The sequence below is a fragment of the Myxocyprinus asiaticus genome, chromosome 5 (assembly GCF_019703515.2).
Source record: "Myxocyprinus asiaticus isolate MX2 ecotype Aquarium Trade chromosome 5, UBuf_Myxa_2, whole genome shotgun sequence".
NCBI classification, from domain to species: domain Eukaryota; kingdom Metazoa; phylum Chordata; class Actinopteri; order Cypriniformes; family Catostomidae; genus Myxocyprinus; species Myxocyprinus asiaticus.
Window position 1 is genome coordinate 50,550,354 of NC_059348.1, and position 12,860 is coordinate 50,563,213.

General features: G+C 38.8%; 1 protein-coding gene across 4 annotated transcripts in view; it reads right to left on the reverse strand.

Moving 5' to 3' along the window:
• The window catches only part of LOC127440540 (E3 ubiquitin-protein ligase HECW1-like), an 83,009-nt gene that overhangs the window by 46,061 nt on the left and 24,088 nt on the right, over positions 1-12,860 (reverse strand). For 3 of the 4 annotated variants that reach the window (XM_051697205.1, XM_051697204.1, XM_051697206.1), the window contains exons 2-6: positions 12,279-12,609; positions 7,054-7,161; positions 4,293-4,387; positions 1,502-1,577; positions 602-771 (exon numbers count right to left, since the gene is read on the reverse strand). In XM_051697205.1, the coding sequence (XP_051553165.1) occupies positions 602-771; positions 1,502-1,577; positions 4,293-4,387; positions 7,054-7,161; positions 12,279-12,609 (780 nt within the window). Of the gene's footprint in view, positions 1-16; positions 120-601; positions 772-1,501; positions 1,578-4,292; positions 4,388-7,053; positions 7,162-12,278; positions 12,610-12,860 lie in introns of those variants that run through there. The other variant, XM_051697207.1, reaches the window with a different exon arrangement.

Consider the following 12,860-nt stretch of genomic DNA (forward strand, 5'->3'; position numbering starts at 1 on the left):
TCATGTCTTATTTTACCTTGACAAAGACAGTCACCATCCAATTTCTTTGTATGGAAAAGAGCAGCCTGGACATTCTGCTAGAGAACTCCTTTTGTGTTCCACAGATAAAAATTAAAGGTATTTTTGGAGCTCAACTTTCACCCACACATGAGCACCATCGATCAACATGTAGGAGTATGTGCAGAACCTGCCAGGCACAGAATTTTTATTTTAGGGTGAAATATCCCCAAAAACTAAGTAAGCTCACAAAGATGGCATGCTCAATGCCCGATGTGGTCTTGATGAAAAGATAAAAATATTCCAACAAAGAGAGAAAAAACAGAACAAATCCCTGCCCCTCAGACAGCAGGACAGAGAGCTGTGTTTGTGATTTTGCAGACACGTCAGTATTTGATGTACATGGAAAATGATGGATTTACATGACTAACGTACAGACTCATCTTTGCACAGCACATGAGGACAGCATTAGGTTAAAGGTCTGTGAATAAATAACAGTGGGATGAGATATTATTTTATAATGATTTATTTATGAGCACATTTAATCCAGCGTGTGTGTGTGTGTGTGTGTGTGTGTGTGTGTTTGTTTGTTTGTTTGCCATACCTCCCTCTGCCAAAAGGGATTAATCGTATTGCAGATGATGCCTGATCTCTTCTCCTGGCCGTGGTGAGGCAGGGCAGGGAAGATGCTGTGCTTGCCAGGGTGGATGGCGATCTTCAAGTACGGGTCAGGGTTGAAGAACATGCCTTTCTTCAGCCCTGTGGCCTGGAAATCTGACCACACACACATACATACAACACAAAGACAAGCAAATGAAGTACAATAGAATAGAACAGAAAAATGTAATAGAATAGAACAGAACAGAATAGAATAGAACATAACAAATATTCAGAATGTAACTGAAGGAAACATAAAAAAAAAAACATTGAGCAGAATAAAACAGAATGGAGTAGAATACCACAGAACACAAGTGAAAAGAATAGAATAGAACAGAACAGAAAGGAATAGAATTGAAGATAATACAGAGAACAATAGATCAAAGCCCTGAAATAGAACATAGCCCCAAGCCTTAACCATCATACCACACCACTTCTAATTTTTTCCACTGTTAAAAGAAGACTAAAGAAAGTCTTAAAAGCTCCTTAATGGGACGCCAAAGACTTTAAAAAAAAAGTGCCTAACCTTTTATAACAAAGTTGTTGTTTTTTACAATCATGATGGTAATACCATGGTGTTTAAATATGGTACTCATACAGCATCATGGTACTTCTCAAAAAACCTTGGTATTACCATCTTATATCATCACTGTAACATGGTACTGTTATAGTACTTTAAGGGAAGAAACAAGTAATTGAAATAAATCATTCTATTGTTGTTTACAGCACACTGCAAGCACTGGATCAATAATTAATCCTATGGAGACACTAAAAATAGAAGCCCCATAAATATTGATAAAGCTTAATGATACTATCTGATCATGTCTGTTTTACAGTACACACACACCCGACAGAGAGAAGCTGATGAGTCTTCTGCTGCCTTGGCTCAGAGGTACGTCATCTGTGGTCACCTGCTTAAACACCTGACAGTAGAAAGTTGGATGTAAAATATGCAATTCATGGAAACATAACATAACATAATATAATTGTTCTTACCAGCTATGAAACTGTATTTTGCACAGAATTTCTTACAAATACTGTATATATTTAGTTTTTTTTTTCTATGATAGAGGAATTATTCAGCTTTTTAGTTGTAGTTTTTTTTATATTTTTTTTAGTTCTAGTATTATTTAAGGCTGAGTTACACTACACAACTTTAACGCCAATTTATGCCCTTGTTTTCAGTCGGGCCAAGTTGGTGCTAGTCGGCACTAGCTAGCTCCAGTCAAGAGGTGTGCACGGGCCTAACAATTAAACCTGATCCCGACCCATACCCGAGACTGTGTGACCCCACCTGAATGGTACTGTCAGATTTTAAGTGCTTTATAATTTCTTCTCAAAGCAAGTATTGTTGCAATAAGCTGTATTTTATGTAAGCATCGTAGGCAACATTCATAACAGTATTGAAACAGTAAACGTTCACAGTTTCAACAAGGCATGGTGGCCCCTCAGCACACCAGAGCAGAAGCGCAAAACCTTTGCTTGGTGCAGAACAATCTGGAATCATGTGTAACAATGTAACAGTCACATTAAGTCCTCTACGCAAACCGAACTTCTGAAGAACCTCGAATCTTTGTGACACCTGCACTAAAAACAAGCTAGGCGCAGTGAAACGAATGAAACAGAACACAGTTATCTCGACATGCGTTTTTAAAACTTGAAGTTCTTTTTAACTTGACATGGTGTCTAAAAATGTGGCGGTCCTGCGTGTGACACTGAAGAAACAGCGAGATATGGAGCATCAGTCAAAGACGCCTGTCCAGCATGTGTTTACATAGAAAAACAATGGATAAAAAACAGAGCAGATGTGCGCAAAAACATGTTCGGTGTAAACGGGCCCTAACTCGTCCGTTCGCTTGTATCTGTAAATATGCATGAAGAAAGTTAGGTTGGCCTGTTTATTTTTTCATTAATTACAAACCTGAACCCAAACTGAACTCAATCTGAAAACCAGACACAAACTTGGCCCGAAACCCAGTGGTTTCTCAGGTCCTGTCAGGCCCGGGTCGGGTTGCAGACCTCTACTCCAGTCTGCAGATTTTTGGAAAGTCTAAAAAATCATAAAGTGTATGATGAGTACCAATTCCAATTACATACCCTCTGACTATGATTCCATCTAGTCGTTGGATATCAAACATCTTTGATATTTTTGAGCCGACTGTCTTAATGACTAGAGGAAATTGCGTAATTTATGATGCTCCACAACTCAAATCTGAAGTCATATGGAGAGCAGCCAATGGAAATCAAGCACGCAGTGCCAAGAAGCTCAAGAAATGGAGATGGCGAACAAGCACTCAAAGTCTTCCCACCCAAGACCACACCCAAATGCGCTTTGCCCATATTTTCCACGACTCGGAACACAGAGTAGCACCAAAAACAACAACAGCAGCCAGTTCCTGTAGTCATGTTTGTTTACATCTGGCATGCGTGTTCTACAACGGGAGGACATGTGCTTCCATTCGAGTCTGTGATCGCATCGACTTGAAAGTCAGATGGTGTGTGATCCACAGTCGTTTGGTATGTGATGTCCAGTTTTTGTCTGTAGCGATTTTCAAGTCGGTGAGTGTATGATGTCGAGTATTTTTAAAATCTGTTTTAAAAGTTGTGTAGTGTAATGCAGCCTTTAGTTATTCTACTGTATATTAGCATTAAACACCGCAAGTCGTTGTCACTCGCAGAAGTATGAATCATTCTCGTTTTTGGGGATTAAAGCCAGAACTGTCCCAATGTCCTGGATTTAACTGGAGTTTGGGGTTTATATCTCTTTGATTAGATTCGTTCATGTCAGACTATCATTCTTCCATTACGATATAAGCCATGCATTGTTGAATTCCTAATAATGTTTTCAGCCAACTGGCCAGTAAATCAATTTGAATTACTCGCCAATTTTTACTTGCATTTGGCACATTGCAAGTGTTAACTTTGGGTCCTGTTGGCAACTAATCCACTGTCTCCACTGCCATGTAACCTACATCTGTATCTGTAACCTACAAGCTGTTCTTTGCACATTCATTTAAACATGTCAAAACGATCATTGGTGGTCTGACATGCCAACTTCTGCCTCAATGATGAGAGTTTGGGACTTTACTACATCCAATAAACTGTTGAGTGGGGAATTGACTAGTTTGTCTGATCAATGCTAGATGGGGCAGAAAGGGTGGTAGGAGTAATTGGAAAACCTGCTTGGAAACAATTGCACAGATATGCCACAGAAATGAAAAGAAACAAGAAGTTTCATTCACTCTGTTGCTATGGAGCCAGTATTAATACATGAAATTATAACCTGAGATTATGTGCAGCTTTATTCCTGTGAGAAACAGATGGCACAGACTATTATGCTCATCAAAACACTTAATGAAATGTAATGAACATTAAAATAGTTGCATTCTCTTCACATCTGCAAATTCAAGAATATAATATATGATCGGAGGGGTACACATCCTCATGAAGTCACATGACTGATCTGTGAACAATCATGTTCTTTACCACTGCTCTTCTGAAGGCGTGATGTCATTGTTTCAGACATGCATACACATTATTACACATGGCATAAAATAAAAGCTCGGTCTTGCGGAAGAAAGCACATAATATTTTCTCCCAAGAAAGCTTTGGATTTGTGTTAAAAAGTAAGGATTTACCTGTGCAGATGGGTTCTTTACTGTAACGCATGGGGTGGTGGCTCGCAGGGCTCCGCTCACTCCATGATAATATTTAAAACAGATCTTAGTCTCCACTGAAACAAAGCCAAGCACAGAAAAGGTCAAAGGTCACAATGAGAAACAGGGTTAATATTAAGGTTGTATGTGTTACACAAGCTAACGTTATTTAAGTACTGTTTAAAGCTGCAGTACCTAAGATACATAGCGCTGTCAAGTCGGATTTGGTGCAAAATTGCGGCTTACGTCATTCGTCCTTGCATGTTTACATCATGTTAACTAGCTCAGAAAGAAGGGCCGGCTTTTTTACATGAGTGTCGGCACTCGGCAAGGAAGCTATAGCAGTTCAGTCAGTCGCAGTTCAGGACAGCAGCGCCGTGATATCAGACTCCTAATGGATGTTGAAATGTTAACTCAACTGTTTGGCATTTTTTACTTGCTTTAATGCTTAGATATGATTTCTCGTATGGTTGTTGAAGCTTATATTGGTTTTCATGCTTTAAGGTGCTTTCACACAAGCACTTCTGGTGGGCACCCGGGTTCGAATGATGTCAAAGTTCAGTTTGTTTGGATGATGTGAACGCTGTCTCCCAAACTTGGTGCGTACCCATGAACTCCACCCAAGTCTTCTTGAAAAGGTGGTCTTGAGTACCGTTTAGGTGAACTCTGGTATGATTCACTGCTGATATGAATGCAATCGTACCAAATTGAGGAAGTGAACAGCTTTGCAGGCTCCCGATTGCAATTATTATGTTATGAGGCATTTATCATACCTCCAAATAAATCGCCTTCACATCTCTTGAAATGCATACAAGGGCATCATTGCACATTTAATGCATCCGTAGCAAACAAACCAAAGTGTTCTTCTGTGCATATACATTTTTGTGGTAAATCCAAAGAGATGAATACTTTAATAACACAGCCAAGCTGATGTCTTCTTAAGTAGTTTCCTAGTTACAATGGTAAACAGCTGCTGCTTGTACTCACATTGATGACGCAATCAGACCGCGGTATGGACCCAAATAATATGATGTGATCAGAGACCAGCGGGGGCAGGGGGGAGGAAATGAACTCTGGTTCGGTCCAAGCAATCGAACCAAGTGTGAAAGCACCCTTAATGAATCGAGATTGTGATTTGTTTATAGGTTTCATTTTCTGATGAATTTACTGTAACATGTTTACTATTATTCATGACTTCTGAGTATTTTATAACAGTGCTGCAGATTCGAGGTTAGCTAAGTGTTTGTCTCTAAATGTGTGTGTGCCACTGTTTTCTTATTGCTAAAAAAGGTGGATCCCCATGAATGTATGATCACCTCAAAATGTCCATAATGTACCAATATCATAGCACGGTAATGTACATTAATTTGTTTTTACCGTGTAACCATCTCTCTAACTTTACTTCCAATGAAACAATTGAGAAACTATTTATTATTGTAATTGTTATATTGCATATTAACACCTGAATTACAATATTAAAATATATAATTAAGAGTGTTGTTTATATTCTTCAAAGCAAGTATATCTCGGTTATAAATGTTTAAACGAAAAACATAATATCAACATGAAAATAGTGCGTTATGACCCCGCTGTTGAATATCTTCGAGTGATGATCACAGACAATGTTCAGGTAAACTCAAACCATATGATTCATCCACCAGAAAATCAGTGCCAAAACATAACTCACTAGGATTTGAATGGAGATAGGATTTTCTCAACTTCCTAATCCCATTTCCCTTGCTTCTCACTATCATTTTCTGTTATCTCTGCACTTCATATTAGTTAAAATGTTGGAGAAAATGCCAAAAATAAATAGCAGAAAAAAGAAACACAGTGCCATATGCTCTCACAGTGTAATGCATAAGACTGCTTTTTGGACTGACATACAGAGACAACATAGCCTGATATAACCCTCAAAAATCTGCACCACAGGCTTTATGTTTGTGCTTTATACAAGATGTTTCAGTCCATAAAAGCACACTCTCATTGCATGAAAAATACTACGTTGAAATGAAAATGTTTTGTATGCTATGAGCAGAGCCTGTCACATTTGAGTGAATTTCTCTTCACACTTCTTGATTTCAAACATCACTGAACAAATTATTAGAATGGAACACTTTTCATGGTGTGATTGTTACCATAGCAGCCATACAAAGGAAGTTGTATGACTGCATTTACAGCAACAGACACCCACATTTTCCTTACAGATCTAACAGAAATAATGACATCCTGTGTGATGTAAATAATCATTTATCTGTAATGCTGCAGGGTGTCATAATTTCATTACATTACTGGTATTTAGTTAACTCTCATTATTTTTGTACAACGTTAAATCAGTTTGTACATAGCTTTTTGATCATTATAATTTTTTTCTAAAGAAATTGTATCATGAAAAGTCAATAGTTCCTTCATCTTTTGATACACTGTATACATATAATAAAGTATATAAAATATATTAAAGTTCAAACTTTCAAGACCCAACAGCAACAGTAAGCATAAGCATTGCTTCACATGCAAAAAATGTTTTCCAATAATAACAGAGGCTTTTTACATACAAGCCTTACAGGTACAGAAACAAAAAGATGGCCTTTTAAATTTTAAGGATCAGAAGATGGTAGGAAAATAGTAAAACTTAGTAAAAAATATAGTAACAATTGTACTTTTTGTATATTTAGATCGTATATGCATTTAAAAAAAAAGTAATTTTTTTAAGTCGGAATAATATGGATAAAAATTCACATACGTTCCACAAAGTAGCAGCTGGCCTCGATCTTCCAGATGATCTGGCCTTTGTGGGAGCCGTTCACGCCTCTGTTTTTGTAGTCCAGGAAGTTTTCTGACAGAACCTCATCTAAAAAGAGAAAGGCTTGTCTTTTATTTGTTATAGCATACACATAATCAAGGCCAGTACTAGGATGTGGTCTTTTGTGGGGCACTTGTATGTTAGGGGCATCAACGCTGACCACTGTCAGTCAGGATGGGGGAATCAGATGTTTCTCCCCCCTTAGACCAGGCCACGCACATAATACCATGTTTTAGTCATCAAGTGGTTCTATGTAGATGACAAAGCTTCGAAACTCATTCATAAAAGGTTTCAATTAGAACCAAAAAGCCTGATGCCAAATTTTTTTTTTACGTTTCATAAAGACCTTTTTATTTTCTAGTTCTTTGGAAAATCTTCTAAATACTGGTCCTTTAAAGAACCTAGAAACCAACACACTGATTTGAAGAGCCTATATGTAACAAAGACATTTTTAGAGCTCTATTTTTGTGAGCGTGCAAAGTGCAGCACTATGCGCAACGACTGCGTGCAACGTCTTATCCGATTTTCGTGAGAGTGCTGATTCTAATTGCAATTTTCGTGCTAGCGTAAAGTGCGAGTGGGTGTGGGTGGGATTGTTTGCACACAATCTCTGGGTGTATCGTTTGTTAATGAAGTGCCACGTGCAATTTGCTATTTTCCTGAGAAATAGGTCGTTGCGTTAAGACGTTTGAAAACCGTTCATTTATTTGCAGTTTGGAGATTCCACCAGCAGGTGGTAATAAAGTTCAAGGAGAGTTAAGGGTGTTTCACAGCCTTGGCTAAATGACGTCACCCGTGCTCTCAGACAAGAGTGTAGAAAAGCTGAGCTTAAGTGGAAATGAGACAAGTTTCAGGTCTCTTATGACATTTTAAAAGAGTGTTTAACTAACTATCAGAGAGCTGTAAAGGAAATGAAGGCTAAGTTTTTCTCTACATTAATCTCTGATAACACAAATCGACCAAAACTATTGTTTAAAAAAATTGATTCTGTTATAAACCCAACTAGAAATGCTTTTCTGGACGCCACCCAAGAGACCTGTGAAACATTTTTAAACTTCTTTACTCACAAAACTGAGCATTGATCAACCATTAATTCCTTTCTTGTCCAGCTCCCTGACTCACTCTGAACCAGTTTCATCAGTTCCAGAGATGTGCCATGTAGTTTTAAACATGCAATTCTACATCCTTTGTTAAAAAAACATTTTTGGATCTGGCAATACACAACAATTACAGACCAATCTCCAAACTGCCTTTTATTTCCATGATTTTGGAGAGAGTTGTTTATTTGCAGCTCTACTCCTATCTAAATACATTTAACATTTTAGATACATTTCAAGTCTGGTTTCAGACCCTTGCACAGCATTGAATCTGTATTGTTGAAGGTCACTAATGATATTTTTCTCTCCATGGATTCAGGTTCACCTGTCGTCTTAGTTTTATTAGATCTCAGTGCCACGTTCGACACTATCGACCATAATATTCTTCTCAATTGTCTCGAGTATATGGTTGGCATCCAGGGTATGGCCCTCCAGTGATTTTCCTCCTATCTAAAAGAAAGGACGTTCTCTGTAAATTTAGGTAATTTTTCTTCTACGTAGGCTCAAATACAGTGTGGTGTCCCTCAAGGGTCGATTTTAGGACCCTTGTTTTTTCCCTGTATATGCTTCCTCTGAGCTCTATTTTTCAGAAGTACAGCATATCTTATCACTGTTATGCTGACGCTTCCCAATTTTATTTCCCAGTGAACGTAGACAAGAACTGTTCATCTGAGAATGCCCTAAATTGCTTCAAAGATATTAAACATTGGCTGGCAAACAATATTTTAATTAAATGAAAGCAAAACCAAAGTTCTGATTTTAGGTTCCTCCATGTCCTCCTTACCTGGCCTGGTTGCCCAGTTGGGTCCTCTGTTGTCAAATGTACAAGATCATGTGAGGAGTCTTGGAGTGATTTTAGACTCATCATTACTTTTCAATAAGCAGATCAGTGCTGTTGTCAAGGGTAGCTTTTTCAACCTGAGACCTATCGCTAAAATAAAACATTTTCTTTCCCATAAAGACTTGGGAATTGTAATCCACTCACTTATTACATCGAGGTTAGACTATTGTAACTCACTGTACATTAGTCTGCCCCAAACTGCGTTATCCCGCCTACAGCTAGCTCAAAACGCGGCAGCTAGGCTTTTAACAGGGTCAAGAAAGAGGGATCACATTTCCCCGGTTTTAGCATCTCTACACTGGCTTCCTGTGAAATTCAGGGTTGATTTTAAAATTCCGATTTTTGTCTACAAGGCACTATCTGGTCTCGCGCCCCAATATATCAGTGACCTTCTACACCCTTACTCCCCCACCAGAGCGCTCAGGTCTTCCAACTTTTATTGAGGGTTCCTCGTTGCTGCTGTAGATCTAAGGGTGACCGTGCCTTTTTTGTGATAGGTCCTAATCTATGGAACAGTCTCCCTTTCCATGTGAGGTCAGCTTCATCATTAGCCATTTTTAAATCTTCTTTAAAAACATATTTTTATTCTGTTGCTTTTGAATAGATCATTGAATATTTTGAAATGGATAAATACATCATGTTGTATTTAAACGTTTTTATTTATATTATTTTGTTTTATATTTAACTTTAAATTAGTAAATTAAGTTTTTACAGTGCATCCAGAAAGTATTCACAGCGCTTCACTTTTTCCACATTTTGTTGTGTTACAGCCTTATTCCAAAATTGATTAAATTAATTATTTTCCTCAAAATTCTACAAACAATATGCCATAATGACTACGTGAAAGAAGTTTGTTTGAAATCTTTGCAAATTTATAAAAAATAAAAAACGAAAAAAATCACATGTACTTATGTATTCACAGCCTTTGCCATGACACTCAAAATTGAGCTCACAGTTTGCACTGATCATCCTTGAGGTGTTTCTACAACTTGATTGGAGTCCACCTGTGGTAAATTCAGTTGATTGGACATGATTTGGAAAGGCACACACCTGTCTATATAAGGTCCCACAGTTAACAGTGCATGTCAGAGCACAAACTAAGCCATGAAGTCCAAGGAATTGTCTGTAGACCTACAAGACAGGATTGTATCGAGGCACAGATCTGGGGAAGGGTACAGAAAAATTTCTGCTGCCTTGAAGGTCCCAATAAGCACAGTGGCCTCCATCATCCATAAATGGAAGAAGTTTGGAACCACCAGGACTCTTTCTAGAGCTGACTGCCCGGCCAAACTGAGCGATCGGGGGAGAAGGGCCTTAGTCAGGGAGGTGACCAAGAACCCGATGGTCACTCTGACACAGCTCCAGCATTTCTCTGTGGAGAGAGGAGAACCTTCCAGAAGAACAACCATCACCGCAGCACTCCGCCAATCAGGCCTGTATGGTAGAGTGGCCAGACGGAAGCCACTCCTCAGTAAAAGGCACATGACAGCCCGCCTGGAGTTTGCCAAAAGGCACCTGAAGGACTCTCAGACCATGAGAAACAAAGATTGAACTCTTTGGCCTGAATGGCAAGAGTCATGTCTGGAGGAAACCAGGCACCACTCATCACCTGGCCAATACCATCCCTACAGTGAAGCATGGTGGTGGCAGCATCATGCTGTGGGGATGTTTTTCAGCGGCAGGAACTGGGAGACTAGGCAGGATCGAGGGAAAGATGAATGCAGCAACGTACAGAGACATCCTTGATGAAAACCTGCTCCAGAGCGCTCTGGACCTCAGACTGGGGCGAAGGTTCATCTTCCAACAGGACAACGACCCTAAGCACACAGCCAAGATAACAAAGGAGTGGCTCTGGGACAACTCTGTGAATGTCCTTGAGTGGCCCAGCCAGAGCCCAGACTTCAACCCGATTGAACATCTCTGGAGAGATCTGAAAATGGCTGTGCACCGACGCTCCCCATCCAACCTGATGGAGCTTGAGAGGTCCTGCAAAGAAGAATGGGAGAAACTGCCCAAAAATAGGTGTGCCAAGTTTGTAGCATCATACTCAAAAAGAATTGAGGCTGTAATTGGTGCCAAAGGTGCTTCAACAAAGTATTGAGCAAAGGCTGTGAATACTTATGTACATGTGATTTTTTTTTTTTTTTTTCGTTTTTATTTTTTTTTAAAATAAATTTGCAAAGATTTCAAACAAACTTCTTTCACACTGTCATTATGGGGTATTGTTTGTAGAATTTTGAGGAAAATAATTTAATCCATTTTGAAATAAGGCTGTAACATAACAAAATGTGGAAAAAGTGAAGCGCTGTGGATACTTTCCGGATGCACTGTATATCACTCTGTCATTTTGTTTGTTTGAACTGTAAAGCACTCTGGGTCAACTTCTGTTGTTTTTAAATGTGCTCTATAAATAAAGGTTGACTTGACTTGTCCAAACTCTGAAAATATAGTGGAAAATCAAATTATGTCCCAGACAATCAGAGTTTTATATGAGTCTTTTTTTTTATATATACATAAAAGTATGACATTTGTGTTACACCATCTATAGGTCATGGCTTATTTTTCAATTATTATTATTATTATTATTATTATGTTTAAATTTACAATTGTATTTATGGTCTAATTTGTAAGTCTAAAGGTATTTTTCCACCTGTTGTCGTAGAGTGATTTTTAAGTCATTGCAAAACAGGCCGATGGAAGAAGTTTGAGAGAGTAAAATGTTTGAAATTGGTAGGATTTGATTTTTTTGACCACTTAGTTATTTTGATTATATTTTCATTTAGTTTGAAGTGTAATTTCAATTTAGAAATAATATAGAATATACCAAAATTTCATGGCCAACCCCACTCACTTTGCGCTTATGACTTATGGCATAGCGCTGCGCTTAACGCTAGCACTCTTAAAATATGACCCATAATCTCCACATAAAGAAACATATGGCCTAAAGAACCAGCAAAAAATGGTTTTGATGAGGTGCGAAGTTCTGTGCTGCGAAGAACTACTGAATTTTAATTTTTTAGAGTGTGGTGAAAAAACTTAGGTGCCCCTTAAAGGAAAAGTTCACACAAAAATGAAAACTCAGTCAAAATGTATGCACCATCATGCTGTGCCAAAACCGTATGACTTTTTAATGCAGAACAGAAAACTATTCCTTTCTCTGGGTATTATTTATCCGAACATTTTGAAATTGGCTATCATTCATTAAAAGACAAAACAAACTAGCTCACCAATGAGGTACATGCCAATCCAATCTCCCGCATCCACCTCCTCCTTGATGTCCCAGCTCAGTGTGATGTCTTGCGTCTGACCGATAGTGTAGCTGGAGGTGCTGACAGTGAGGGTGGAGCGGCAATGTGAGGTCATGAGGTCAGTGTCGCTGGTGGAGCGCAGAACAGTTGCAGCCAGCTCCTCAGGTGCGCCGTTCTGGAAGTCCACATTGGGGAACTGTTCAGGATTAAAACTGTGCCGAATGGGGTCTTTACATCGTCGCCTGCCCTGAGATGAACGAGATGGAGAGGCCATTGCTGCAAGCCCAAGAAACCTGTTCTGGTACAAGTTCTGAGAAAAATAAGAGAGTAGAGTGTGCAGTTAAACAGGATACATCCCAGTATCACTATACAAAAACAAGGAACTGATGTTCTTTTCGAGCATATGGTGTGCCAATCCAACCATGCAAGAAATCGAAAAAACAATTATGTCTTAGGGGGCTAAGATGCTGCAGTAACTGCAGACAATTTATGGTCAGCTAAGAAGAGTGAAGGATTTAGAAATGGACAAAAACAGCTGGGAACGAGGCAGGTCAGGACATG